The 27,168-nt window shown below is 51.0% G+C and overlaps 2 protein-coding genes across 4 annotated transcripts; both read left to right on the top strand.

The window, feature by feature from the left end:
* Positions 1-5,160: 5,160 nt before the first annotated feature.
* RAPSN (receptor associated protein of the synapse) lies at positions 5,161-12,340 on the top strand. Of its 2 annotated transcripts, none has more exons than XM_021009846.2 (8): positions 5,161-5,577; positions 6,051-6,389; positions 6,945-7,103; positions 7,218-7,316; positions 7,469-7,591; positions 10,088-10,141; positions 10,548-10,747; positions 11,482-12,340. In XM_021009846.2, exons 1-8 carry the CDS (start codon positions 5,386-5,388, stop codon positions 11,552-11,554), a joined length of 1,239 nt encoding a protein of 412 aa, XP_020865505.1. In that variant the 5' UTR covers positions 5,161-5,385; the 3' UTR covers positions 11,555-12,340. The 2 variants fall into 2 exon arrangements, with proteins under 2 accessions (XP_020865505.1, XP_078004248.1); XM_078148122.1 differs by lacking the exon at positions 11,482-12,340 and adding an exon at positions 10,994-11,475.
* A 4,488-nt stretch (positions 12,341-16,828) lies between these two features.
* PSMC3 (proteasome 26S subunit, ATPase 3) lies at positions 16,829-26,394 on the top strand. 2 transcript variants are annotated; one of them, XM_021009810.1, is made up of 12 exons: positions 16,829-17,081; positions 21,534-21,617; positions 22,767-22,892; positions 23,282-23,386; positions 23,491-23,553; positions 23,813-23,950; positions 24,303-24,446; positions 24,584-24,732; positions 25,086-25,182; positions 25,428-25,573; positions 25,980-26,061; positions 26,176-26,394. In XM_021009810.1, the coding sequence occupies exons 1-12, from the start codon at positions 17,055-17,057 to the stop codon at positions 26,284-26,286; spliced, it is 1,272 nt and encodes a 423-aa protein (XP_020865469.1). In that variant the 5' UTR covers positions 16,829-17,054; the 3' UTR covers positions 26,287-26,394. The 2 variants fall into 2 exon arrangements, with proteins under 2 accessions (XP_020865469.1, XP_020865468.1); XM_021009809.2 differs by lacking the exon at positions 16,829-17,081 and adding an exon at positions 19,172-19,271.
* Positions 26,395-27,168: the final 774 nt, after the last annotated feature.

Below are 27,168 nucleotides of genomic sequence, written 5' to 3'. Positions count from 1 at the left end.
GACACTCATTCAGCCAGTGAACATATTGACTAAGACCTTTATGTGGAAAGGGTCAGGTGCTGGGTGCTGGCTGGATACAGAACCAGAAAGGAAGGGGCCCTGTCCGTACTCTTCTCTGGGATGGGGTGGCATATGTGCATTGGGAGATGAAAAGCAGAGCACAACTAGGCCTGGCTTAGGTTTCAGTGGAGGGCACAGAATCGGGCATTGTAGCACACGGGGCATTTCTGGAGAGCATTCAGGCTTGATTCGCTCTGACGTGGTGTAGGGTCAGGGCCCCGACTTAGATCCACGGTGCCCATTGTGCGGGGGACAGTCTGGCCGAGGTCCAGACCGAGCCCTTACCATCTCTCTCGTCCGTCCACGTGCTGCTGTGTAACACAAGAGGCAGGAGTTTGGAAACCCAGCTGCTAGTTCTGATTCACTAGCTCTCTTCCCTTACCCTCGCTGGGGTTCAGTTCTTGCCTACCTTATGGGGTTGCTGTGGGTGATATGAAAGAAAGTATGTGAAAAGTCTTTCAGAGGACAGAGGGCACAACTGATCCCAACAGCTGGGGAGGCTGAGGCTGGGAGATCACTGGAGCTTGGAAATGCTGCCAGAATGGTGGGCACCCCAAGAGCAGGGATCTCAGAAGGGGCAGACACACCTTGCTTGGAAACAGGAGGAGGTCAAAGCTGTTAGGCTCAACAGCAGTGGGTTTGGGCCCTTCACAGGTCTGTGCACCTTTCTGCCTGGGTGAGACAGGAGACCCAGACTCAGCAGAGTGGGGAGGTAGAGAGGAGGAAGAAAACGGCACCAGAAAGTGATTTATGAATATACAGTGAAGTCGTCCGGATCCTGCTGTGTCACTAGGCAGACACACAGGTCCACCTCTTAGAGATCCTAAGGAAGGCCTTGATCTGATGCTAACACAGTGACTCCTTGTGGCTTTCGTGGCCTCAGAGGACACAGGGCGTGGGAGACGCAAGCCAGGGCTTCCTGCGCTTTTTCCTCGAGTTTGGCTTTTTCTTTCATTTTTCCTGAAGATTCTCTCCAAAATGAGGCTTTTGGACTTGCCGTATGCCATTCGGCCAATTGCCAACACGTCATAGACTTCCGATTTCCTCTTTGACAAAGTGCTTAAGTTCTCCCCACCCAAAATGTTAAGCAGCAGTCATCGTTACAAGATCCTAAAAAGGACATATTTTCATTGGTACCTAGTACCACAGGATTTAGAGCTGAAAGAGACACTCTGACATATAGTGCTTTAAACTTGCAAAACAGTCTACCCATGTTCCCAGTTGAGCCTGACAAGAGCCCTTTCCAGTGGGTACTGCCTGTGTTCTTTATATTTTACTGTTTAGGAAAGAGGTCGAGAGATTGGCACTGCCCATGGTCCCAGAACTTGTAAGGAAGGTAGGCCATCCCCATCTCAGTCATGAGGGGTCTAGTCACTTGACACCCACCCCAACTAAAACAGGCATCTGACATGTTGCATAGGTTAACTTTCAGTCATTCCTTTTATGTTGAGAATTCTCTGTTAAATTTTGGACACAGTGAAAAAAATCTTATGTAAAGTGATCTGAAGGAGAGGATGGGTCATCACTGTAGTCAAGAAGCCAGGACAGCCTCCTGGAACTTGAAAGGGAGGTTGCGGGGTGGGGTCAAGACAAATGCACATATGCGATGGGAAAAAAGTGAGGCCAGGAAAGGAAGGCAGGGGAGTGGAGAAGAATGGCCTATGCACATCCCCTAAAATGGAGATTCTGGGAGGACCTAACCTGTCAGCAAAGGGTGTTGGAGTGAGAAGACCCTAAGAGGGTTCCCATTCCCACCCTCTGAGTTTGTCAGAACCTACCTAGCTGACCATTTCTGAGCCCCACTCTAGCCACACCGATTGCCCTGGCCTCACCTAGATCTCTGTTCTGAATGTACCGATAAGTCTTTTCAGGAGTCTTCCCCTTTACCCCCAGCTCTTCCTAAGCCCACCCAGCTGCATTTCTTGTCCACGTTCTGGGCATTACCTGGGCTCTTCAGCAGCCTCCCAAATAATTTCCTTGCTTTCTGGTTTTCCACAGTTTGTTCATTTGGACAAAGCTCTGCTGCCTGCCCAGCTTTAAACTGGGGGAGTCATTTCATTCCCCAAAAGATTCACAGCCATTTTCTTCCTAGGGGCTTTCCTGTTGGATCAAGATGCTGACTTACTCAGGAGGGCCCAGCATGCTCAGAGTAGCCCCTAATGAGAGTCAGGAGCTACTCTCAACTAGAGAGCAATTAAATATGGAAAGAAAGGTGCTCCAATTACATCTTCATCTGTCAGAAAGGATTTTTGCAAGAACATCCTACCTTTTCTTTTTTCTCTGTCATGTTAAAGTGTGGTACTAATCTTCCCATAGCAATCTTCCTTCCTGGCAGTGCTCAGCATGTTATTTGGACACCGATGAGCAGGCGAGATGGAAGGCGGGGGCAGATTCCTTGTGTTTAGCCCCAACTGTCAGATTCTCTGTGACCCCATTTGGGGTTTTCTTGGCAAGGACACTGGAGTGGTTTGCCATTTCCTTTACAGATGAAGAAACTGAGGCAGACAGGGTGAAGTGGCTTGTCCAGGGTCACACAGCCAGTAAGTGTCTGAGGCTAGATTTGAACTCAAGTCTTCTGGAATCCAGGCCCAGTGCTCTATGCACCGCACCGCACCGCACCACCCAGCTGCCCCAGAAGTCACTTAATCATGCTCATATACTATACCCCCCCCGCAGCTATGTTTTGCAGCTGGCAAATTCTTCCTTTCAGTTTAAAAGGGTTACAGTTAGCACAGTGTAGAAAGAGCCAGAAGGACCTCAGCTGGAGTAGGTGCCGTCAATTCATACCTGTATAACCTTGGATAATCATGAAACTAAAGGGCAGACGGACGGCTGACACTCTCATAATAAATACCAATATCTTGTGAGTGACAGCTTCCTACAGAAAGTGAAAAATAATTTAGGAGCATCAGAAGTGGGATCGTTCTTCATCACTCCATTCATCCATGTAGTTAAGAATAGCTAGTATTTATATGGTGTTTACTGTGTGCTAGACACATTGATAAACATTTTATAAATATTCTCTCTTGAGTCTCCCAACAACCCTGGGAGGTAGGTGCTATCACTATTCCCATTTTACAGATGGCTGAGACAGGTTAAGACACTTGCCGAGGCTGGATTTGAACTTGGGTCTCCTGACTTCAGGCCAGTGGTCTATCTACTGTACCACCTGCCTGCCTCTAGTTTGACTGAGAAATGGTTTATGAGATGGTGGAGTAATAAATTTCTAATTATGTATGCACACACGTGTATTTCTTGTTCATTCAACAAATGTTTGTTGAACGTCTATGTGGTAGGCACTGCTTGGTGCTGGCAGTACAAAGTCAAGGATCTTATCATCTAAGCCCTTCTTGGGACTGGTTGTTACCAGCTTTTACTATGGTGCTCTTGGATGAAAGAATTTCATAAATTGTCTAACCTCTGTTTAAAAGGAGGCCTCTGTAAAGCCCTAATTCTAGGTTGCTGGAAATCGATGAGTGAGCCCATTTTGCTTCATCTCTTTCTCCCTAGTGTCTCACCTTATCTAAGGATAAATATCCTTATTTAGAAATAAATAAATATTTAGTGCCCACCCAGAGCCTGTACAATTTCTGGTCCCTGGTTAGTCATAGGTCAGTGCTGTGGTAATGGGAGTAACTACTGTTGTCTCTAGAAACTTAACCCTTACAGTGAGGTCCCGGAGGCGAGGGGGGGTGTCTTTCTGAGCAGTGGTACCACCCAGCAGGCTAACTAGATACCCTCTGTGCACAACTTTTAAATGGGAGAGCACCATTGTGTTCCCAGATGAAGCCATGACTTTGTACATTAGGCAGCTAGGTGTTGAGTGAAAGACCTGAAGTGAGGAAAATCCCAGTTTGAATCTTACTGCAGACACTGGGCAAGTTGCTTAACCCCTCTCAACCTCAATTTCCTCATCTGTTAAATGGGTAATAGCACCTTCCAGGGTTATGAGGATCAAATAAGTTAACATGTGGAAAATGCTTTACAAATCTTAGAGCACTTTGTGCTTGGAATTTTTTCCAATTTATTTTTCAAATAAGAAAACAAACACTGAACAGACTAAATAGGTGGTAAATAAATGTAAAATACAGAGTTGGATGCCTCTGCCCTCCATATTTCCATTTCTCCCTCTCCCCTCTGCCTCCTACCTTCTTCTCTTTCTCTTCCTTCCTCCCTCTCTCCTTCCCTCTCTCTTTCCCTTCCTCCCTCTTTTTCTAATGGGGGGGTGGGGTTAGGCTCAGTAACTTCTGTAAGCCCTCTGAGCTCTAACATGATCCCATGATCTGTGTCCGCAGATCCTCCCTCCTAGGAACCTCCTCTGTGGCTCACATCTCTGCAGGGCCTTTTGCTACAAAATGTGAGTTTTCTGTACGAGCTCATTCCAGTAGGCGGCAGGCGGGGAGCTTTATTCAACTGTTCCCTCGTGAATGGACACCGGCTTGGTTCTCATTTCTTTTACAAGAAACCTTCTATAAGCATTTTTTGTACATATAGATCCTTTTCCTTTTCTCAGCTGAGCTTCAGAAAATCTTTAATCTATTTTTAGGATCAGGGGATATTGGAACTAGAAGGAGCCTTAGCAACCATCTAGTCCACTCCTTATTTGACAGATGAGGAAACTGAGACCCGTGCTGGTGAAGTGAGTGCCAAAGTTGTCAAGCCGGTTAGGGGTGCAAGCATTATTCAGCCCCAGCCCTCGTGACTTCCAAGTTTAGCACTTTCCACCGTGCCCCTGGGTTGTCTGCACAGCTGAGACCTACATTACCTAGCTAAATTTGACTTCCTTGACTCAGCCCATCTATCCTTGGTCCCTCTCCCCATTCTTGTGACTCGATGAAGCTTTCCAGCCACCCCTTGTGCCTCTGAAGCAGAGTGAGGGGAAGTGGAGGGAAGGAGTCCTCCACAGAAGGGGTCAGGGATTCTGGGTCAGGCCTCTCTGGTCAGCAGGGTCTCAGCCGAGTGTCGGCGTTGAGCATTTACCAAGGCCTCAGAGGAAGCAGCTTCACTGGCAGTTTGTATGACCTTGGAGCTGACATTCTTGGCTGGCCATGTGGCCTGGACTGGCAGCGACAGCTGCGGGCTGGGTGGGAGGGCTGGAGGAGCTCTGTTCCTCACTCAGATTCCCTCTGCTGCCTTAGTCCTTTGTTCCTTCAGCTGGGGAGAAGCTGACTCTTCCATCTTACGGGAGATGTGTTCCTAGGGGACTTGGGAGGTGAGATTATCTATGGCGCTAAGCTTTGGGCAGTCAGGTTCTGCTCTTCACTGAGGGACCGTTACTCTTTCTGATCACTTAGGGGTGGGATTGGAGGCGGGGCGGAGCTGGAGATGGGGCAGGACCAGTCTAAACAACAGATTGAGAAGGGCCTTCAGCTCTACCAGTCAAACCAGACGGAGAAAGCCCTGCAGGTGTGGATGAGGATGCTGGAGAAGAGCACGGACCTCGTAGGCAGGTTCCGAGTGCTGGGCTGCTTGGTCACTGCCCACTCAGAAATGGGCCGTTACAAGGACATGCTGAAGGTAAGGAGGGGCTTCTCTGGGGCGAGGCAGAGTTGGCACCCCCCCACCCTCACCACCGCAGTACGCTGAACGCACAGTGTTCAGAGGCAGCGGAAGTGCCAGCCTTTGGGCTCTTGGGCTGTGTTCCTCAGGGCTCGATTGGATAGGGTCAGGTTGGTAAACAGGCCTAGGACTGCTGGCCTATGGGAGAAGTCCCTCCCTGCCTAAATCAAGGAAGGTAGAAACGTTTCAGGGAGCCCATAGCAAGCCCATAGCAATCTCCCTCCCGCATGAGGTGTGAGTCGGAATTGGGGCGTACGTGTCTTGATCTCCCCCGTCCTTGGCTTCAGACCAGTTCCCTACCCACCTCACCCAGACTCGCTTTGGCCCTGCCCTGGGGCGCCCCTCCTTCCACCCCTCAGTGACGCTGGGCCCCGGACCGCTCAGAGGTTGAGCCTCCCGGGTCTCGGCTGAGGGCAGGGTCTGGGTGGCAGTTCGCTGTAGTGCAGATCGACACGGCCCGCGAATTGGAAGATGCTGACTGCCTGATGGAGAGTTACCTGAACCTCGCCCGAAGCAACGAAAAGCTGTGTGAATTCCAGAAGACCATCTCCTACTGTAAGACCTGCCTCAACATGCAGGGTACCCGGGTGGGCCACCAGCTCAACGGGCAGGTCAGCCTGAGCATGGGCAATGCCTTTCTGGGCCTCAGCCTCTTCCAGAAGGCCCTGGAGAGCTTTGAGAAGGCCCTTCGCTATGCACACAACACCGACGACAAGATGCTGGAGTGCCGGGTCTGCTGCAGCCTGGGCAACTTCTACTCCCAGGTCAAGGTGCGTGGTATCCCGGCCAGGCCAAGACGGGGGCGGGCATTTGGGGTGGGCTGTGGGCTGGGAGGGCGCTGCCTTAGATGTAGAGGGAATGGGGACTTCCCAGGCGAAGCGAGCCAGGTCATCCTCAGGGCTGCGTGCGTCTGGCTCAGAAGCTGGGGCCACCTCGGGGAGAAGGCTCTTTACCGGGCAGGGGGCAAAGCTGGCGCTGAACAAAGACCAGGAGGCACTGACGGAGGGTGACTGCTTGGCAACAAGGCCTTAGGATCCACTTACCCTTCTGAGACAGCTCTCCCTCCTTCAAGGCTGCCTCATATTCATTGTAATCTGGTTCTCCCTCTAAAAACAGTGTGGTAGGGAGGGGCACAAAGAATTTGATAGATCCCGGACCCTACACCTTCCCAAAGATGGCCCTGATCTGGGCTGGAAAGGGCAGTGTTAGGCCCAGAGGGCCTCTGACTGGCCACTGGAAGGGTCCTCCTCCTGCCCTGCCCCTGAGACTTTGGCCACGCCAGGTCGCCCCTGTTTACTCCCTGTGCCTGCCCCCTCCGGCTGCAGGACTACGAGAAAGCTCTGTTCTTCCCCTGCAAAGCTGCCGAGCTGGTGAACGACTACGGCAAGGGATGGAGCCTTAAGTACCGCGCCATGAGCCAGTACCACATGGCGGTGGCCTATCGGAAGCTAGGGCACCTGGGCGACTCCATGGAATGCTGTGAGGTGAGGCTGGGACCGGGGGAGGGAGGCTCGGCTTCCATGGCGTCCCCCCTGCTCGTCCTTTTTGGGTGGGGATGAGGGCGGGCTTTGGGATTGAAGGCTTCTGCGTCATCACAGGAGTCCATGAAGATTGCCCTCCAGCACGGGGACCGGCCTCTGCAGGCTCTCTGTCTGCTCTGTTTCGCTGACATCCACCGAAGTCGCAGAGACTTGGAGGTAAGATGGCTGAGCCCAGAAGGGCCCTCGAAGGGCAGGGGAGTTGGCTGCAGTCAGTGAGAAGGAAAACGGGTCCTGGGATTTGCTGCTGGGGGAGGAGTGGACCTGACCCCGACTGTCTCCCTGCTCCCTCCTACCCCCCCATCCCACAGACAGCCTTCCCTAGGTATGACTCTGCCATGAGCATCATGACGGAAATCGGGAACCGACTGGGGCAGGTGCACGTACTGCTGGGCTTGGCCAAATGCTGGGTGACCAAGAAGGAGCCGGAGAAGGTGAGGGTTGTCCCTTGTTCTCATACCCTCACCCCAGACCCTTCTTTCTCCTCCTCGTAATAGTGCCTGAGTAGGATTGGCTGTCCTGTGGCTCAACCTCACTGTACCCAAAAAGCCAATAAGGAGGTCCACACAGGCTCTTCCTTTCAATATTTCTAGCATTTTAGGGGCATATATGCAAGGTGTTTTTGCTAGACTCTAAGAATGAAAAAAGGCAAAATAAAAATCCCCTATTTCTGTCCACAAGGAGTTTATATGGTACAAAGGGCATACAAAATGTTCCCCCAAATAAACGAAATGGGAGGTAGCGTGTGATGGGAGAAAGAAGAGGTCAAAAGTGCACTAGGAAACTTTGAGGCAGGAAAGAACACTTCCCCTAGAAAAATCAGGAAGGACTTCATGGAAGAGGTTGACTGACCTCTGACCCTTGAATACAGATTTTGAAAAGCAGAAACGAGGAGAACTTGAACAAAGAAGTGGGCAGCGATGCCACGTCTCCCTCAGAACAGCTAGTAGTCCATCCCAGGCAGTGCAGGAAGGGAAGAAACATTCAGTGAGGCTGGCGAGGTGAGCTCCAGATGGTGCAAGTCCTGAAATGCCAGCCTCAGAGCTATCTCATTCCATAAGGAGTCAGCCGCTGATGGTTTTTTAATAGAGCAGCAGCACGGATCTTTGCCTTAGGAGGGTGATTTTGGCAGCTGCATGAAGAATGAATTGAAGTAAGTGGGCTGGGGCCGGAGGCTGGGAGACCAATTAAAAGAATATTGCGGTGGTCTGAAAGATGAGGAAGTCACCATTAGTGGCGAGTGCAGGGAAGGGAAGAGACGGTCGACAAGCATTTATTATGTGCAGGTCCCGGGGCTACGAGAAACTCGAAAAACCCCTGCCCTCATTGGGCTCCCTTTCTAATAGAAGAGACAAACATGCCAATAACTGGGCACACACATGATGGATGTGGAGAATGTAGGTGCAAGGGAGCTTCATTGGAGTAGGCTCTAGCAGGTCAAGGGAGGGAACAAGGCCTCCCTGCTGTACAAGGTGAGATTTGAACTGGATCTTGAAGGAAGCTGTGGAGCTGAGAGGCAGAGGGGAGGAGGCTGGGCATTCTAGGCATAGGGGACAGCCCATTCAAAGGTGTGCACATGGGAGACAGGGTCATATGCAAGGAACAGCAAAAAGGGAGGGGAATGCATTAAAAATATAGGAAGGTGCTATATTGTGAAGGTCCTTGAGTGCCAAAAAGGAGTTTCTGTTGATCCGGAAGGTACTAGGAGCTACTGGAGTTTACTGGATAGGAGGTGACCTGGTCAGACCTATGCTGTTAAAATATCAATATGGCAGCTGTGTGGAGGATGGGTTTGCATCAAGAGAGCAGAGAGAACATTATTGCAGCAGTCTTGGTAAGAGATAGGAGGGAATGTTAGGAAGGTAGGGATGACTGGATGTGAAGGCTGATGGAGAAGAAAAGTCAAAGGTGATGCCAAAGTTTCAAGCCTAGTGCTTAGGAGCAGGGCAGTGGCCATCGACAGAAATAGGAAAGTGAGAAGGGGCAGGCTTAATTTAAATAACACACCTTGAGCTGGAATCAGTCTTCTGCAATCATCTCAGCCGATTTGCCTCTTGCATCCCCTCCCCCACCCCTGCCCCTATTTGATAAAGGAGGGCACAAAAACTCAGAGAGATTGAGGTCAGTTGGCAGAGCCATCGTCCAGACTCACGTCCTCTAACGGCCAGAGCAGTGTCCTTTTCGGCTGTGCAATCCTGTGGAAGGGACAAGGAGGAGTAGGTTTCATTGAGTTTTGTACGAGTTGGCTTTGATATGGGAGTGGAATTGTGGAGCTACCTCAGGGCTGGAGTTCAGGGAGATTGGACCTATTGATAGATAGGTAAGAGAGAAAGAGAAGGAAGGGGACTGAAACACATTGGAGAATCATCTGTAGATAAGTGATATCGGACCTCGGGAGAATCTATGAGATCTCCTAGAGAAAGAAGAGACAGGGGCCCAAAACAGACTCTGAAGATTGTCATGGTTAAGGGGATGTTACAGAAAGGTCAGGGAAGATGAGAACCGAGAAATGCTATGGGAAGTAAGATGCTGGTGAGAAGAGAGCTGCACAGTAAGTACTTCGTTTTCTCTGCCTAAGAAAATTACTTTTTGGTTTGAAAAGAAAGAACCAAAGTGGCCCATGTAGAAGCGAGACCTAAGATGAAGAGCTAATAGCTGAGTTTGGTGACTGCAGCCCCCCTGGCCCAAAGGAGTCACCCCCTCAGCACTAGAGTCCCCAGTTGGAGCTATCCGGAGGCAGAACGTCGAGGCTGTGTCTGGATCACTGGACTCCCCGTTGCTGAAAGCCTTCTAATGGAGGAGCCAGATGACAGCCTGTGGCGTGGGTGTGAGGACGGATTCTTGAGCAGGTGGCCGTAGAAATCCCTTCCCACTTTGAAATTTTGACCATTGGCCCAGGCTCACATCTCTTTCTTTGAACCTCTGCTCAGGCTTTAGATGTCATTGAAAAGGCCCAGGATCTGGCCGAGGGACTGGGGAACAAGGTAAGACTGGTTCCTTCCCTCTGACCTAGAACCCTTCCCAGTGCTTTCAGAATCACCAGAGCCGAGTTAGAATGGGAAGCACAGGACATTAGCGCCAGCAGTAACCTCAGCCTGGCTTAGCACCCTCAACACTTTAAGATGAGAGGAGCACAGGGCGTCAGGGAGGAGGGGAGTTTGGGAGGGGATGGAGGGTCTCCCCCTCTGTCAACCCATTGAGCAGCAGACCCCATGTGGTGAGACCCTGGTCCCCTAGCGTTGCCCCCTGTGCAGCGTCGTTGGATAACGCTAAAGGTAACTGCTAAGACAGAGGTTATAATCCATCACCCCAGAGGCTGAGGGAAGCTCCAGAGGGGTCCCCATATCACTCTGGTGGCCTTTCCTCTGCCTCCTTCCTCTCTGTGTCCAGCTAAGTCAGCTCAAGCTCCACTGCCTGAGTGAAGGCATCTATCGCAGCAGGGGACAGCAGCGGGAGCTGCGGGCTCACGTCGTGCGCTTCCACGAGTGCGTAGAGGAGACCGAGCTCTACTGTGGGCTCTGTGGGGAGTCCATCGGGGAGAGGAACAGCCGGCTGCAGGCCCTGCCTTGCTCCCACTTCTTCCACCTCAGGTAAAAGGCCGGAGGAGGTCACCCAAGGGGCGCTGATGGAGCGTGTGCGCCTGGTGGCCAGGACCAAGAGGAAGCCTGGTGCCGCCGGTGCCTGACGGAGCGCTCAAGACCAGACGGGGGCATATCCCTGCGGAGGCATCCTTGGGGAGTGCCTTTTCTGGTGCCTGGTGCTGGAGTGGGGAGTGCCTGCATGCAGACGCCTCTCGCCTTTGCGCTGGCCTGCTTCTTGTGTTTCTGCACTCCCAGGAGGCTGCCCTTTGTAGACCCCCACGTCCCTAGGGCCCTAGCTCCCACCTTGACCCCTTCAGCCTGCCCTTCACCCACTGCTCTTCCTGAACACCTGTTCTGTGTAGGGTGCTGTGGGGGATTACAATAGTATACAGAAACGGTCCTGGCCTTCCAGCAACCTAGACGTATGCAGATCATTGTAGACAAGATAGCATTTTTAAAGGGGCGGCTGTGTGAGGGCTCTGGGCGGTGGCCAGGACGGCGTTTCAGAGGGGGAACTGATTCTAGCTGAAGGATCAGGGAAGGCCTTACCATGTGACCCCAGAGCACCAAGCCGACCAGACCATAGCGTCCTCTAGGGGAGGATTAAGGTTTATGTTGGACAAGAAGGGCCCCTGGGGAGGGGCAGCAGAAGGGGCAGGTCATGAAGAAGTTCAGGGGTGACATTGTGTGACTGGGGGCAGGGGAGCAGCCGGGCCATAAGAAGTCCACTTTGCCACCTCAAGGTGCCTGCAGAACAATGGGACCCGGAGCTGCCCCAACTGCCGACGCTCCTCCATGAAGCCGGGCTTTGTGTGACCGAGGGACCGAAGCCCTGCTCCAGGCCTGGAAGTGGCGTGGGAGAGAACTGCTCCAAAGCAGACTGTGGACCCAGACGGGGCCCTTCCTCCTTCCTTCTTCCTCCCCCGTCACTGCCCAGGGCTCGCTCGTCTGCCTGGGTATGCTGGAGTCCTGGACCGGCCAAGGATTTCCTTGCCCAGTGGGACCTCACCATCATTAGCCTGCTAGAGCCTTCCTTATCTGAACTCTGCCAAAGCCGCGTTGCCATCAGGTTTTTTCCCCTTGAATTCCAAGTTAGCTTTGTTTTAGAAGTGGCCCAGAGAAGTCCAGCTTCATTGTCCAGATTACCCCACCCCATACACACCCCTGCCCCTTATACTGTCCTCCAGCATTCCTGGCTGCCATGTTTCTGACCTTGATTTAACCCTGCCTTTGTCCCCTTTCCCCTGTATCACCCCACTTCTGCCCAATTTCACCCTTCAAGTCCCTTGAACTCAGTCCCATCTCTAGGGAAAGTTAGCATTCTGGAGGCCAGATTCCTGTCTGTGGTGGTGGCAGTAACTGGGGTTATTCTGCCCCTTCCCCCGGCTATTATCCTCAACTCTGGGATTGGGTGCCTGACTTCCCTCACAAGGGGATACAACTATTTGGGATTCTTTTCTTTGTCAGGCCTGCCTAGGCTTGGGCCACCTTCCCCCCAGCCTCGCTGCTTCCCAAAGGATTCCAGCCAGCCCCTGATGCTGGCCTCCACTTGTTTGTATTCTGATCTTTATAGAAAAATAAAAAATAAATCATTTCTATCCAGCTCAGAGTAAATCTAACATATAAAAAAATTCAAGTCAGTCATTTCTACCCAGGTCTGACTAAATCTAACATCCTGTGACCAAGACACACATGGGTGGGTTATGAGGAAAGTTATGTATTGATGAGGTTGGGTTTGTGAATGCTGTTCCAAAGTATTCATTCAACAAACATTAAGCGTCTGTCGTGTGCAAAGCAATTTGCTAGATGTCGACAAAAGTACAGTGTGGATAAAACTTGTCCCTGACTTTGAGAAGTATACACTATAGTAGAGAGATGACATACTAATTAGAATGTTAAATATTACATAAGAAAGATCTCAGTGTAGGAAAGTAGTAAGCATGCATTAAGTACCTACTATGTGCCAGGCACTTCTAGTGTGGAAACTCCTTCTAAGGCAGTCGGTCTACAACCCAGATAAATCCCAAGAAGTTACCTGAGAGGCACATAAAGGTTAATTAAGTAGCTTGCTTAGGCTCACAACAGGTGCTGTCAGAGGCAGGTTCTAAAAACCAGGTCTTCCTGACTCTAAGCCCAGCATTCTATGTATTCTATACTATTACCTCTAATGTCTGTTTTACCTATTCTAATACCTCTGTATTCCATGTGAAGTTTACCAAAAAAAGAATTACAAAAAGAATGCTCTGTGAGGTCCAAGGGGGGGAAGATTATTATAATAGCTAGCTAGCATTTATATAGCACTTCAAGGTTTGCAAAATATCTTACAAATGTATTACTTTATCCTCTCAACAACCCTGAGAAGTAGCTGCTATTATTAACCCCATTTTACAAATGGGAATAGGGAAACTGAGGTAGACAGGTTAAGTAAGCTGCCGAGGTCATACAGGTAGGTAGTGAGACTGGACTTGAACTCAGGTTTTCCTGATGCCAGGTCCAGCACTCCATCCACCATACAACTGGCCTTTGAGTTTTATTAGAGATTAAAAACTAGCCCTAGAACTGTGTCCAAAGGGCTATAAGAATGTGCATACCCTTTGACCCAGCAATACCACTTCTAGGTCTGTATCCCAAAGAGATCATAAAAATGGGAAAAGGACCCACATGTACTAAAATATTCATAGCAGCTCTTTTTGTGGTGGCCAAGAATAGGAAATTGAGGGGATGCCCATCAGTTGGGGAATGGCTGAGCAAGTTGTGGTATATGAATGTAATGGAATACAACTGTGCTATAAGAAATGATGAGTGGCAGCTAGGTGGCGCAGTGGATAGAGCACCTGCTTTGGGGTCAGGAGGACCTGAGTTCAAATTCAGCCTCAGACCCTAGGCAAGTCACTTAACCCCGTTACCTAGCCAAAAAGAAAAAGAAGAAGAAATGATGAGTGGGAGTGATGAGGTCTAGAGGTTTAGGGGTGCTGGGACGCCGAGATCACGACACGTGGGTCCTATCTGCAAGAATTCAACCCAAGCTTTCTTTCAACCAAAGACAAGGTTTATTAAAGATCTGCCATATTAGCCAGACTCAGGAATCTGAGAGTATGTGAGGTATTGGCTAGATTCTAAGAATCTGAGTTTGTGGCTAGATTTTAAGAATCTAAGTACCTTAATGGAGACAAGATGGATCTTATATACAGAAAGACTATGGGAGGGATCTAGGAGTGGCCAAGTAGTCCATGAGATAATAGAATTCCAGGGACCTGGACCACTGTGGCCAAGGGAGAATGGAGCCTAGATAGGATTAAGGGTGGGAAGTGGCCTGGGACCTCAGGCAGGTAAGACAATGGAGGGCTAGGCTAGGTTAAAGGTAACGGAATTGGGAGATTGGGTGTAGCCACCATGAAAGGCCAGTTGATTACAGCCTCTGGTGAACTCCTGAGATTTGGCCATGTGGGAAAGTCCGGGGTTTTTCCTTTTGGGGGTCTAGATCCCATCCTCATCAGGAGGACTTCAGAAAAACCTGGCAAGACTTGTATGGACTGATGCTGAGTGAAGTGGCCAGAACCAGGAGAATGTTGTACACAGTAACAGCCACACCATGCGATGACTAACTTTGACAGACTTGGCCCTTCTCAGCAATGCGAGGATCTAAGACATCTCCAAAAGGCTCATGATGGAAAATGCCATCCACATCCAGAGAAAACTGTGGAGTTTGAATGCAAATCAAAGGATACTATTTGCTCTTTTTTTCTTCTGCTTTGTTTTGTTTCCTCTTTCTTGTGGTTCCTCCTATTAGTTCTAATTCTTCTTTACAACATGACTGATGTGAAAATATGTTTAATAGCAATGTATATGTCGAGCCTACATCAGATTGCGTGTCTTCTTGGAAAGGGAGGTGGGGAGGGAGGGAGAGAAAAATTTAAAACTCAAAAGCTTATGGAGGTGATTGTGGATAAATCAAAATAAATTAATTTTAAAAAATGATGAGCAGGCAGACTTCAGAAAAACCTGGAAAGACTTACATGAACTGTTGCTGAGTGAAGTGAGCGGGACCAGAACACTGTACAATAATCAGCTGTGAATGATTTCACTACTCTCAGCAATGATCCAAGACAATTCCCAAATGAAAAATGTCATCCACATCCAGAGAAAGAACTATGGATTCTGAATGTAGATCAAAGCATGCTATTTTCACCTTTTTTTTGTGGTATTTTCCTTTTGCAAACTAATTTTTTTTGCAAACTGTTTCTTCTTTTAAAAGATGACTGATGTGGAAGTAGGTTTTGCATGATTGCACATATATAACTTCTTTCAAAGTGCTTCCTGTCGGGGGGCAGCTAGGTGGCGCAATGGATAGAGCACCGGCCCTGAAGTCAGGAGGACCTGAGTTCAAATGTGACCTCAGACCAAACACTTGACACTTACTAGCCGTGTGACCCTGGGCAAGTCACTTAACCCCAGTTGCCTTTAAAAAAAACCCCAAAAACCAAAAACAAAGTGCTTCCTGTCTTAGGGAGACACGGAGGGGAGGGAGTGAGAGAGAGAAAACTTGGAACTCAAAATTGTATAAAAAAGACCAGCCCTAGATAGAAACCTGTTTGCATTCTCCTTGTGAGGCCCTGCCCAACTCTTCCCAATGTCAGGGAATGATAAGGGAAGAGGCCTCAAGAAAAAAGCAGCAGCTCATTGTCTGTTCAATGATGGGAGAGGGTGAGAGAGCCCTTTGCGGGGCCTGTGGAAAGCCAGGCCCGGAGCTCGGCACCTCACCCTCCCACCCCCATCTCAGCTGGTACCAAGGCCCATGAGTCTCGCCTCTGCAGCACCTCTCATGTGACACCGCCACCCGCTGCACTGAGGCTTACGCCCTCGAGCTTGGACTACCACAATCTGCCGGTGGCTCTGCCTGCCTCGGGTCTCTCCCTACTCCAATCCATCCTCCGTTTAGCTGTCAAAGGGATTTTCCTCCAACGCAGGTCAGATCATGTCACCTCCTTCCTCAATAAACTCCAGTGGGCTCCCTGACTCCTCTAGGATCAAACACAAAATGCTCAGTTTGGCATTCGAAGCCCCTCACAGCCCAGCCCCCTCCTCCCTATCCAGTCTTCTTGCACCTTCCCTCGGCCTCCTGGCTGCTGCTGCTGCTTCACTTCTCGGCTCTGAGCATTTTCTCTGGCTCTCCCTGATCCTCTTCACCTAATGGCTTCCCTTAATCCCAAGGAAAATCCCATCTTTTACAGGAAGCCTTTCCCAAACCTCCTTCATTCTAATGCCTCTGCTCTCTTAATGCTTTCCTATTTATCCTGCAAGGAGCTTGCTTCTGTCTAGTTGTTTGCATGTTGTCTGTTTGAATGGAAGCTCCTTGGGGGCAGGGACTGGCTTTTGCCTCTTTCTGTATCCTCAAGCTTACGTGGCATACAGTAGGTGCTTAATGTTTGTTGCTGCTTTGTCCTGAATATAGCTTGCTTTGTGCATACTGTGTGTTTGCTTGATGCCGCCTCCAACCGACTGGGGGCTTCTCTAGGGCAGAAGCTGGTCTTGCCTCCCCCTGTGTGTGCAGCGCTTGGCACAGTGCCTGGTATACATTAGGCACTTAAACAACGTTTACTGGGTGACTGGTGCACCCTGCCGTGCTTAGAACACCGTGCCATCCCTCAGTCCCGGCAGCTCCTGAATCTTCTCCGGCTCCTTATGTAGGCTTCGGACTCAGGAGGGCCCTAGGTTCCATCCCAGGCTTCTCTGCGCCTCAGGCTCCACATCTGTGAAATGGGAACGATGGCCCTCGGTTCTGGAGGCCCGCGCTTGCACACCTGAGGTAGGTGCCCGTCAAGCCAAGGCGGGACAGCACGGGGTCGTGGCCTTTGTCAGGCTCCACCTCCTCCAGCCCGCCTCCTTGAGGGCCTGCCCCCTTGTGCTTCCCGAGAACTACGAATCCCTACAGGCCGCGAGGCAGCGTAGCCGGTTTCAACCCTGACGGGCCGCCGTCGGAGCCAATGACGGTCGGGATCCCGCCCCTTCCCGGAAGCACGAGCAGGGCGAAGGCGGGAGCAGTGCCACGTGACCAGCGGCCCGCTCCCCGCGGCTTCCTTTTCACCGCCCCCAACCCTTCCCCAAAGTGCTCCGCAGATTCGCCGGAGCCGTCTGCCCGGAGCGTCGGCTTATTAAAGCGGGCCGCCGATGCCGCCCGGGCCGCGGGGCAGGAGGCCGGGCTGGGCGGCGCTGGGAGGGGCTCGGCTCTGGGCATTTATCCCCGCCCCACGGAATCCCGCGGCCGAGTGGCGAATGTGCGGCCGGAAGTGCGGGCCCAGTGACTCGGCAGGAGAAGATGGCGTCCGTGTGGGACGAGGCCGAGGTGAGCGCCGGCGAGACCGGCCGGAGCGGGCCGGAGAGGGACGGCGTGGGGCGAGGCCGGGCCCGCGGACGGCGACGGGGGCCGGGGGGGAGGCGGGGCTGGGCGGAGGCCGGGGGCGCCGTGCCGGCGGCGGGCGCCGAGCGTGGGGAGAGCGAGGCCGGCGGGGAGCGGGCATCGAGTAAGCGCCTGCTGTTTGCGGGGCCGGGGGCCAGAGCGAGGCCGAGGGGGAAGGCGCCCCGGCCTCGAGCGGCTTCCCTTCCCTTGGGGCCACCGCAAGTGTGCGCCGAAGCGCCGTAGAGGGTCCGTAAGGGGCGGCCCGGGATGGGCGGGGTGGGGGTGGGGAGGCCCCCAGCCGAGGGTTGTCTAGAAGAGACAGAGGGAGGTGAGGGAGGCAAGGGCGGCGTGCACTCCAGGCGGGGGGGGGAGGGCACGGCCGGTGCAGGGGCACGGCCGGTGCAGAGGCACCGAGCGTGGAGATGGGCTGTCATAGGGAAGGAAGAAAGGCGGCTTGGCTGCATCGTAGAGTGTGGGAGGCAGAGCTGGAGAGACGGGCTGCAGCTGGGTGCGGAGGTGGGCTTTAGAAGCTAAATGGAGGAGCTGACGTTTTATTCTGGACACGTCAGGCAGGGAGCCACTGGAGGTGCTTGAGGAGGGGAGTGACAGGGTCTTGTGTGTGTTTAAATGTGGAGGATGCACAGGAGACACTTGGCTGGAACACCATCTGGAGTCAGCTGCGGTGGCTAGCTCATTGGGCCTGGAGGGAGAAACACCTGAGTTCAAATCTGTCTGTGTGACCCTGGGCAAGTCACTTAACCCCTGTTTGCCTTCATACACTGGAGAAGGAAATGGCAAACCATTCCAGTGTCTTTGCCAAGCAATCCTGTGTTTAGCCACAAAGAGTCGGACAGTACTAGAAAACCACAAAAAATGAGCATTTTGGCAAAGCAAGACTGGACCCTAAGAGAGATTAGGGCTGGGTAAAGTGAAGGAGGGAGGGAGAGAATAAGCCTTTATTGAGTGCCTCCTATGCGCAAGGCACTGGGCTAAGTGCTGTACTAATATCATATGATTTGCTGGATCTGGGAGTATCTGCGTCAAGAGAATTAAGCTCTTGGAAATCGATGAGGTTAACGAGAGAGTGTAGAGAGAAGAGGATGGAACTTCGGGGAAGACCCAAAGGGAGCGCTCATTATATGAATCCACCAGAGGGGCGTGAGAAGGATGAGGATCCAGTGGTGTCATGGATAGCCAGGAAGGGGAATGACCAGTAGTGTCAGAGGCGGAGTAGGGGTCCAGAAGGATGAGCATTGACGAAGACCGTCAGATGTAGAGATTATGAGGGGCTTGATAACTTCAGAGAAAGCAGCTCCAGGTGGGTGGGGAAAGGGAGGAGAGATACAGGGCACTGTCCCCTTGAACGGATGGTGGGGTCTAGTGAAGGTTGTTTTAAGGATGGGGAAAGACTTAGGCATTTGAAGACAGGGCAAGAACCAGCATGTGGTTGTTCAGCCGTGTCTGACCTTAGTGATCTCTTTTGGGGTTTTCTTGGCAAAGATACTGGAGTGGTTTGCCATCTTCTTCTCAGCTTATTTTACAAATAAAGAAACAGAGGCAAACAGGGTGAAGTGCCTTGCCCAGGCTCACACGGGTACTAAGTGTGTGATGCCAGATTTGAACTCACAAAGATGAGTCTTCCTGACTCCAGGCCCAGGACTCCATCCACTGTGCCACATAGCTGCCCAGTAGGTAAAGGGAATTTGAAAACGGGGAGGTAATGCTTGAGGGCAATATGGATTTGGAGCCAGTGGACCAGGCCTGAGTCCTGGCTCTTACAGCTAGTATGAGGGTCCTTGGGTAAGTCTTTTGCTTTCTCTGGACCTCACTTTTCCTATCCATAAAATGTGGAGAATGAACTGTTACCTCCAAGATTCCTTCCAGCCCTCCTATTCTATAAGTCTCCATAGTCAGGTGAGAGATTCTGTTCCCTTCTAGCAAGGCAACTGTGGGAATTGACTTGTTAAGCCCAGACATTTAGAGGGTGAAACATTGTCTATAGGAAAGAGATCCTGTGTAACTGGAAAGCCCAGAATCGACTGCAAGGAGAACGCCAGGCTTACTGCGTAATACTGTACTTGTCAGACACTCTTAGAGCGGGAGTTCTTCGCTTTTGTCCTAGATCCCCTTTGGCAGGTTAGTGAAGCCTGTGAACCTCTTTGGCATAAATGCATGATGCAAATGTGTACAATTATATATTTTTTAAAATTATGGTAATGAGTCATCAGAATACTTTTTCTTACGTTTGTGGACCCCAGGTTAAGAACTTGTGGACTAAATGGTCTCCAGTATCCCTTCCAGTTCTCACATTCTGCTTACCAAGTGCTCTCTTAGCTCTGATATTCTGTGAACTTAGGTTATAAAAATAAATCTATTAGAAATGTGGAAGGTAGTGAAGGTTGATTTCACAAAGAATGGAGTCTCTGGGATGTTATAGAGAACACTAGAAAGTCAAGTAAAAAACTGGTTGAAACAATGAACAACATTAGCAAAGTTGTAGGATATAAAATAAGCCCATACAAATCATCAGCATTTCTATATATTACCAACAAAACCCTGAAAGAAGAGATAGATAAATTTCATTTAAGATAACTGCAGACAGTGTAAAATACTTGGGAGTCTACTTGCCAAGACACACACAGCAACTATATGAACACAGTTACAAAGCACTCTTCCCACATAATAGGAGAAATATTAATTTTTCCTGGGTAATTTACTTTTTCTCTGCCATACCAATCAAACTACCAAGGAATTACTTCAGTCATCTGGAAGAACAAAAGGACAAGACTATCCAGGAAATCAATGAAAAAAGGGGAGGAAGGAGATCTAGTGGTAACCAGATCTAAAACCGTTACGAAGTGGTCATCATCGAAACAGTCTGTTACTGGATCAGACATGAGCGGTGGATCAGTGGGATAGATTAGGGACGCATATGCAGAAGCAAATGAGCACAGTAGCCTCGTGTTTGAAAAACCCGAAGATCCCAGCTATTGGTACAAGAACTCATGATTTGACAGAACTGCTGGAAAAACTGGAAAGCAGTGTAGCAGAAAGTAGAAAAGGACCTACATCTCACACGAGATACCAAGATAAACTTAAAATGGATACAAGATTGAAATATAAAGGGTGACGTCATGTGCAGAGTAGTGGAACATGGAAGACAGTACTTTTCAGGTTTATGGGTAGAGGAAGCATTTATGACCAAACAAGACGCAGAGAGGTCACAGGAGGGAAAATGGATGATTGTGATTACATAAAATTAAAAAGGTTTTCCATAAACAAATCCAGTGGAACCAAAATTAAAAGGAAATGAATAGGAAAATGAGGGAAAATAAAACAAGTTTCTCTGATAAAGATTTCATTTCTGATACATAGAGAACCAAGTTAAATTCATCAAAATAGGAGCCATTCCTCAACTGATAAATGGCCAAGGATAAGAACAGAGGTGGAAATCAAAGCTATCAACAGTCATGTGAAAAAAGCTCTAAATCACTAATAATTAGAGAAATGCAAATTAAAATGATTCTGAGGTACCACCTCACACCTGTCAGATTGTCATCGGAGGGGATGTGGAAAAGCAGGAACACAGATGCCCTATTGATGGAGCTGTGAACAAGTGCAGCCGTTCTAGACAACAATTTGGAACTGTGCCCAAAGGTCTATAAAACTGTGCATACCTTTTGACCCACTAATATTGCTACTAGGCCTCTACCTCAAAGAGATCAAAGAAAAAGGACCCACACATACAAAAATGTTCATAGCAGCTCTTTTTGTGGTGGCAAAGAATTGGAAACTGAGGGGGTGCCCATCAACTGGGGAATGGCTAAACAAGTCATGGTGTATGATTGTGCTGCAATACTATTGTGCTATAGAAATGATGAGCAGGATGGTGTCAGAAACACATGTGTGAACTAATGCAGAGGGAAGTGATCAGAACCAGGAGAACAGTGTACTTGGAAAGGCAGTATTGTAAAGATAATCAACTGGAAAGGACTTAGTAATTCTGATCAATACACAGCTTGCAGATAGAGAACCGATGGACTCAGAGTACAGATTCAAGCATTTTTTTCCTTTATTTTTTGCTCTTTCTTCCCCCCAATTTCAGAATATGTCTAACGTGGAAACGTATTTGCATGACTTCGTTTGTGTAGTCGGTGTTGTATTTTCCTGCCTCCTCAATGGATGGGGGAGAGGCTGGAGGGAGAGAGAGAATTTGAAACTGCAAATAAAAAGAAATAAAAAGAATGGAGTCTTTGTAATATCCAAGAGGTCTGGGATCTGCCATTCCGTGCCTGTCTATCTCTGGGAATCATTTTTCTCATCTGTAAAATATTGGACTAAGTGATCCCCAAGGTTCTTTCTGGCTCTAAATCTCAAGGTCTTGTGGCTTCTTTACAGCAAGATGGAATTGGAGAGGAAGTGCTCAAAATGTCCACAGAGGAGATTATTCAGCGGACCCGTCTGTTAGACAGTGAGATCAAGGTAAGGGGTAGCCTTTTGATTTCTATCCAGAGAGGTGCTTAGAATACTATTATGCTAATAATAGCTACAGTAGCACTTTAAAGTTTGCAAAGCACTTTACAAATATCTTGTTTTATCCTCATGACAACCCTGGGAGGTAGGTACTGTTGCTGTCCCCATTTTACAGTTGAGGGAACTGAGGCAAACAAGTGACTGGCCCAGGGTCACACAGCTAGTAAGTGTCTGAGGCTGGATTTGAACTCGGGTCTTCCTGACTCCCAAGGCCAGCATTCTAGCCAGTGTGCCACCAGCTGCTTGATCTTTGGAGAATCCTTTCCCTGCCCCGGCATAGATTCAGTTGAACTAACAGTATTGAGCACCTACTATGTACAAGGCAGCCTTGTATGAAAAGTGAAAGGTTCCTCCCCTCAAATAGTTTCTAGTCCGGTACAAGCAGTCTGATAACTATGTACGAGGGCCATATGAGGGAGAGTGTGCTGGAGAGTGTGCTGGAGCTGTGGAGAGATGCGGGCCAGGCAGTCTGGGAAATTGGGGGAGGAAGAGCTCCCTTTGAGGGAGGGACATGGGAGGGGGGGGAGCGGCTGCTCCTGAGCTCGCCTTAACGTGAAATGAGAGATTTTCATGGGCTGTAGAAGTGAGCACCTTTGTGAGTGAATGTGGGCAGAAAGTTACTTCTTGTGTTTGGGAACAGCAAACGGTCCAGTTTGGCTGGACCCTAGTGTAGGAAACGGAGTATAAAAGGAGACTCGTGGAAAACCTTAAGTCCTAGGCTAAGGCGTTTAGATTTTTTCACCACCAGAGGTTTGTTGGTCTTTCCCAGGGCTTCCTCAGCACACATGAGTGGAGTATCAAAGGCCCTGTGATGGTTTTTTTCTCCCCTTCTTCCTCTCTCTCCTCCCCATGTTCTCAGAGGCATTTTTTTGTCCTTCCACATTGGACGTGTGTGGGTTGTGCTGGGCTTTGCGCAGCACAGACATAGGCTTAAACAGCCTCCATGAGGTACCTGTGCTTCTAGCTGGAGGAGAGGAGCAGGTTTGGTCTGCCTCCTGCAGAAGTGTAAGACTAGTGGGTTTGGGTGGGTGGCTGAGCCCCCCAGCCTAGGCCGAGGAGGCCTGTCGCTGAGCCGGACTGCGGGTGCCTTTGTCCTAGATCATGAAAAGTGAAGTGTTACGTGTGACCCACGAGCTGCAGGCTATGAAAGACAAGATCAAAGAGAACAGTGAGAAGATTAAAGTGAACAAGACCCTGCCCTACCTTGTCTCCAACGTCATCGAGGTGTGTGTGTGCAGGGGAGGGAGGAACCAGCTGACCGGTGGGGGCGGGGTGGGGCCAGGGGGTCAGGGGCCAGGGGCCAACAGGTTCACATTAGGAAGAAGCTTCTCTTGCTCACCCTCTTCAGAGGGAAGGTGGAATCCGTTAGAAGTTTATGTCTTTAAGTATTTTGAGATCTCAGGGCCCTCCTTGCAAGGGATTACTAGAGTTAGACACAGCCTCTCTCTACTGCTCCTCTGCTCATTAACATCCAGATGATTGTGACATGAATACTTTACATAATAAAGAAGTGGGGCTTTCCTGCTCTGTAGTAGCTAGGAATGATCTTAGGGCCCAAGAAGTACTGGGCTGGCTTCTGCTATGAGAGCTCTGACCAAGTCTCCTCTTCCCAGCTGCTAGATGTTGACCCCAATGACCAAGAAGAAGATGGTGCAAACATTGACCTTGACTCCCAGAGAAAGGGCAAATGTGCTGTGATCAAAACCTCTACCCGACAGGTGAGAGCCAAGGCCTCCATAGCTGGCCTGAGCAGGAGCACTGGTTGGGAACTGTTGGATCAGGCTGCTGAAAAACTCTTTTCCCCCCTCTTCCTCATCCGTAGACCTATTTCCTGCCAGTGATCGGTTTGGTGGATGCAGAGAAGTTGAAACCTGGAGACCTGGTGGTGAGTGACTTTTGAGTCCTAGGAAGAGCTCATTCCTGTCTGGTTTTTGTAGCATGGCCCCTCGGGTCGCATGGAACCCAGCCCTGGCCATTTCCGGCTTACCTGGCAACCGCCGTCTCAGACGTTTTTAGAGCGTGCCTCGGGGCCTTCGGGAGAGCCAGCCCTCTGCTTGGGCCTCGAGTGGCTTTTGCTGTAGTTGTCACCTAGCCCATTGTTCTTGGCACTGGGAAGCACTGAGTATACAGTACTTTGTCCTCAGGGAGTAAATAAAGACTCCTACCTGATCCTGGAGACTTTGCCCACTGAGTATGATTCCCGAGTGAAGGCCATGGAGGTGGATGAGAGGCCCACAGAGCAGTACAGTGACATTGGAGGACTGGACAAGCAGATCCAGGAGGTGAGCGTGACTGGGATTCCAGGGGTGGCCGCCCGCTGCACAAGAGAGAGCGCTTTATAATCAGTGTCCCGTTGAAGCAGGACTTCCTCCTAGGGGTCAGCCCCTGGAGCTATTCCCCCATTTTACAGACAAGGAAATTGCAACCCAGAGAAGTTGGTGGAGTTGCCCAAGGTTCCTAAACAGCTAGGATTAGAACTCAGCTCCCTTATTCCAGAAGGGCCATGGCTGGTGATTCTCTGAAGCCATCTAAGAGAAATGCAGGCCTTGGTTGAATGTATAATAGTTAAAGACTGAACTGTAAATGAGAGGAGCCCAGGGGCCCTCTTATTTACTTTGTCCTTTCTTTGAGCAGCTGGTGGAGGCTATTGTATTGCCAATGAACCATAAAGAGAAATTTGAGAATTTGGGGATCCAGCCTCCAAAGGGAGTATTGATGTATGGACCCCCAGGTACTGGAAAAACCCTGCTAGCCCGCGCATGTGCCGCCCAGACCAAGGTGAGTGTCTTGGCCAGACCCGCAACCTGTACGTTCCCTTTAAGGGAGTTGTCAGGGGCTGGGAACTGGGGCAAGTCATGCACGGCGCTGGGAGGGCAGAATCATTTTTTCCTTGATTCTGCCTCTACTCCATGTAGGCCACCTTTCTGAAATTGGCTGGACCCCAGCTCGTCCAGATGTTCATTGGGGATGGAGCAAAGCTTGTCCGGGATGCCTTTGCATTGGCCAAAGAGAAAGCTCCCTCTATTATCTTCATTGACGAACTGGATGCCATTGGGACCAAGCGGTAAGGCCTCAGCCCTGCTCTTGACTTGCATTGGCTTGGGGGAAGAGCAGCAGAGGTTTCCATGGAGAGGGGCCTGGACAGGTGATGTGGGGTACCCAGCCCGCCCAGAGGAGCCTGCCACAGGATTGCGGCTGCCTTCTGCTCTGGCAGAGAGAGGATTGGGGATGACTGAGGAGACGGACGGGCTGCTTGTGGGCAGGGGAAGAGTACCAGAATAGCTGACATTTATGCAGTGCCTGCTGGGTGCCAGGCACCATGCTGAGCCTTTCACAGTGATTCTCACTGGCCGAGAATGTATTCTGTAGGTCAGGAGCACTTTGCCAGCTCTGTCTGTGGTTTCTCCCCATCCCCAGCTTTGACAGTGAGAAGGCAGGGGATCGAGAAGTTCAGAGGACAATGCTGGAACTCCTGAACCAGCTGGATGGATTTCAGCCTAACACCCAGGTCAAGGTAACAGGCAGACTTGAAGAAGCCAGGGCTCTTGGGGTTAAGTATGCCCCCACACTTTCCTGTGGCTTACCCGTGAAGGGCGGCTGTTGGGGGGGGGCGGGCCACAGGTGGTCCAACCCCGTCTGCTGTGTCTTGGACTTCAACACTTCCTGCAGGGGAGGAACGGCCAAGAGGAGGCCCGAGTTTCAAGAAGGGCCCGTGGCCTGGCTGGGCTCCATGATGTATTTGAGTCTACTCTCCCCCAGGTGATTGCTGCTACAAACAGGGTGGACATCCTGGACCCTGCCTTGTTGCGCTCTGGTCGTCTGGACCGCAAGATCGAGTTCCCGATGCCCAATGAGGAAGCCAGAGCCAGGATCATGCAGATCCATTCCCGAAAGATGAATGTGAGGTGAGGGGTGATTGAGAGAGTTCTGGGGAGCTGATGGAGGTCGTCTGCAGGGGTCCTTCTGCCTACCTAGTGCTTCCTCGTTGCTGTAGAGTGAGCTTCCTGAAGCGCCGCCCCCCTCCCCCTTCCTCATGTGTCCTGTGCAGGCCCTGGCTCCAGCTGCCCAGTGCGCCCCCCAGCCCTGGCTGTGCTGGAAGGGCGGAGCTGGAGGCCGGCAGAGCCCTGGGGCACCTTCATGCTAGGCTGGCTGGTGCTCCGGGGACCTCCCTTGTCTAGAGAGCCTGCGGAAGGGGACGCACTACTGGCACGTTCTGGGGCGGCCTGATTCTGGGGTCTGGCGTCACTGCCTTATTGATGCTGGAAGCTCCCTGGGCTGAGTGGCTGATCACCTGCTTTCCTCCTTCCGCAGCCCCGACGTGAACTACGAGGAGCTGGCTCGCTGCACTGACGACTTCAATGGGGCCCAGTGCAAGGCTGTGTGCGTGGAAGCGGTGAGTGTGCTGGGCCCTAAGCTGTGGGAGGGGGCCTGGCTGTCCTGCTAGGCCGGGGCAGGCACCGAGAGCAGCCCGAGGGGCCTGGGCTCTGACGCCATCTCTTGGCCATAGGGAATGATTGCGCTTCGACGGGGGGCCACTGAACTCACCCATGAAGACTACATGGAGGGCATTCTGGAAGTGCAGGCCAAGAAGAAAGCCAATTTGCAATACTATGCTTGACAGGGCTGCGCAGCCCCTCGGCCCCAAGCCTGGGATTGGCTCATTTGTCTGACTTGCCAGTAAAAGTAGTAACAATAAAGATGGTTGGGGTTGTCTGCCCCCAATGGGTCTGGTGTGTTGGTTTCACCCTGGCCCGTAGAAAGAAGAGGGGGAGTCACTTGTGAAGTTGGCACAGCAGCCTCAGAGCTGGGAATGGCGGCCCTTGGCTCACTTGCTCTTTATCTGGGACGAGACCGTGCCCAGCTGTTGGTGCAATTGCGGGATTCCTGGGGCTTCCTGCCAGCAGCAGCGGCACACAGCTGCTGCCCAAGGCTGCAGGCCTCCAGCCTTTGTGCTGCCCTGCTCCCCTCACCCAGGCTTACGTCGGGTTTAAGATGCGGTCTTTGGGCCGTGGAACAGCTCCTTCCCTGTGCTGGGTTGCACCTGCCACGTGGGGTCGGTGCTCGGCCTTCTCTCGCCCCACCTGGAACACGCACACCTGTGCAGATGACGCCCTGCTGAGGTTCTACAGCTTGAGCTCCAGGCTCAGGCCTCCACACACGTGCTGGGAGGTCAGGGGTCAGGGGAGCAGCGGCGGTCTCCTCGTGGGATTCAGCCCATGGGGATCAGTCCTAGAAATGGGCGCTGTGGCACGCCCACTTGTCCCCTCCCCTCAATCCTCTCCTGGCCTCCCTCACCTTGTCTGTCCTGGTCAGGGCTCAGCCCTCCCCACATCTAAGCCAAACCTCTGCTGAATTCCCCACTTCTCCTCGGGGCACGAGCTCTGATGGCTAGCGTTTGTACGGGGCGCCCCAAGAGACACCAAGACTTCAGGGATGCCTATTAGCACATCAAGGTTTGCAGAGGCTTTACATTTGTTCTCTCCTTCAGTGCTCCACAACC

The sequence above is a fragment of the Phascolarctos cinereus genome, unplaced genomic scaffold, assembly GCF_003287225.1.
Source record: "Phascolarctos cinereus isolate Bilbo 61053 unplaced genomic scaffold, phaCin_HiC Scaffold_9;HRSCAF=440, whole genome shotgun sequence".
Lineage (NCBI taxonomy): Eukaryota > Metazoa > Chordata > Mammalia > Diprotodontia > Phascolarctidae > Phascolarctos > Phascolarctos cinereus.
This window is presented reverse-complemented; position numbering and strand designations above follow the sequence as displayed.

Bases quoted from the DNA above. Each gene is read 5' to 3' on its own strand.
- RAPSN (XM_078148122.1), top strand. From the start codon at position 5,386: ATGGGGCAGGACCAGTCTAAACAACAGATTGAGAAGGGCCTTCAGCTC. The intron at 6,390-6,944 runs GTGCGTGGTATC...CTCCGGCTGCAG, and splicing joins ACTTCTACTCCCAGGTCAAG to GACTACGAGAAAGCTCTGTT. The intron at 7,317-7,468 runs GTAAGATGGCTG...CCCATCCCACAG, and splicing joins GAAGTCGCAGAGACTTGGAG to ACAGCCTTCCCTAGGTATGA.
- PSMC3 (XM_021009810.1), top strand. From the start codon at position 17,055: ATGGCGTCCGTGTGGGACGAGGCCGAG. The intron at 23,387-23,490 runs GTGAGAGCCAAG...CCTCATCCGTAG, and splicing joins TCAAAACCTCTACCCGACAG to ACCTATTTCCTGCCAGTGAT. The intron at 25,574-25,979 runs GTGAGGGGTGAT...CTCCTTCCGCAG, and splicing joins TCCCGAAAGATGAATGTGAG to CCCCGACGTGAACTACGAGG.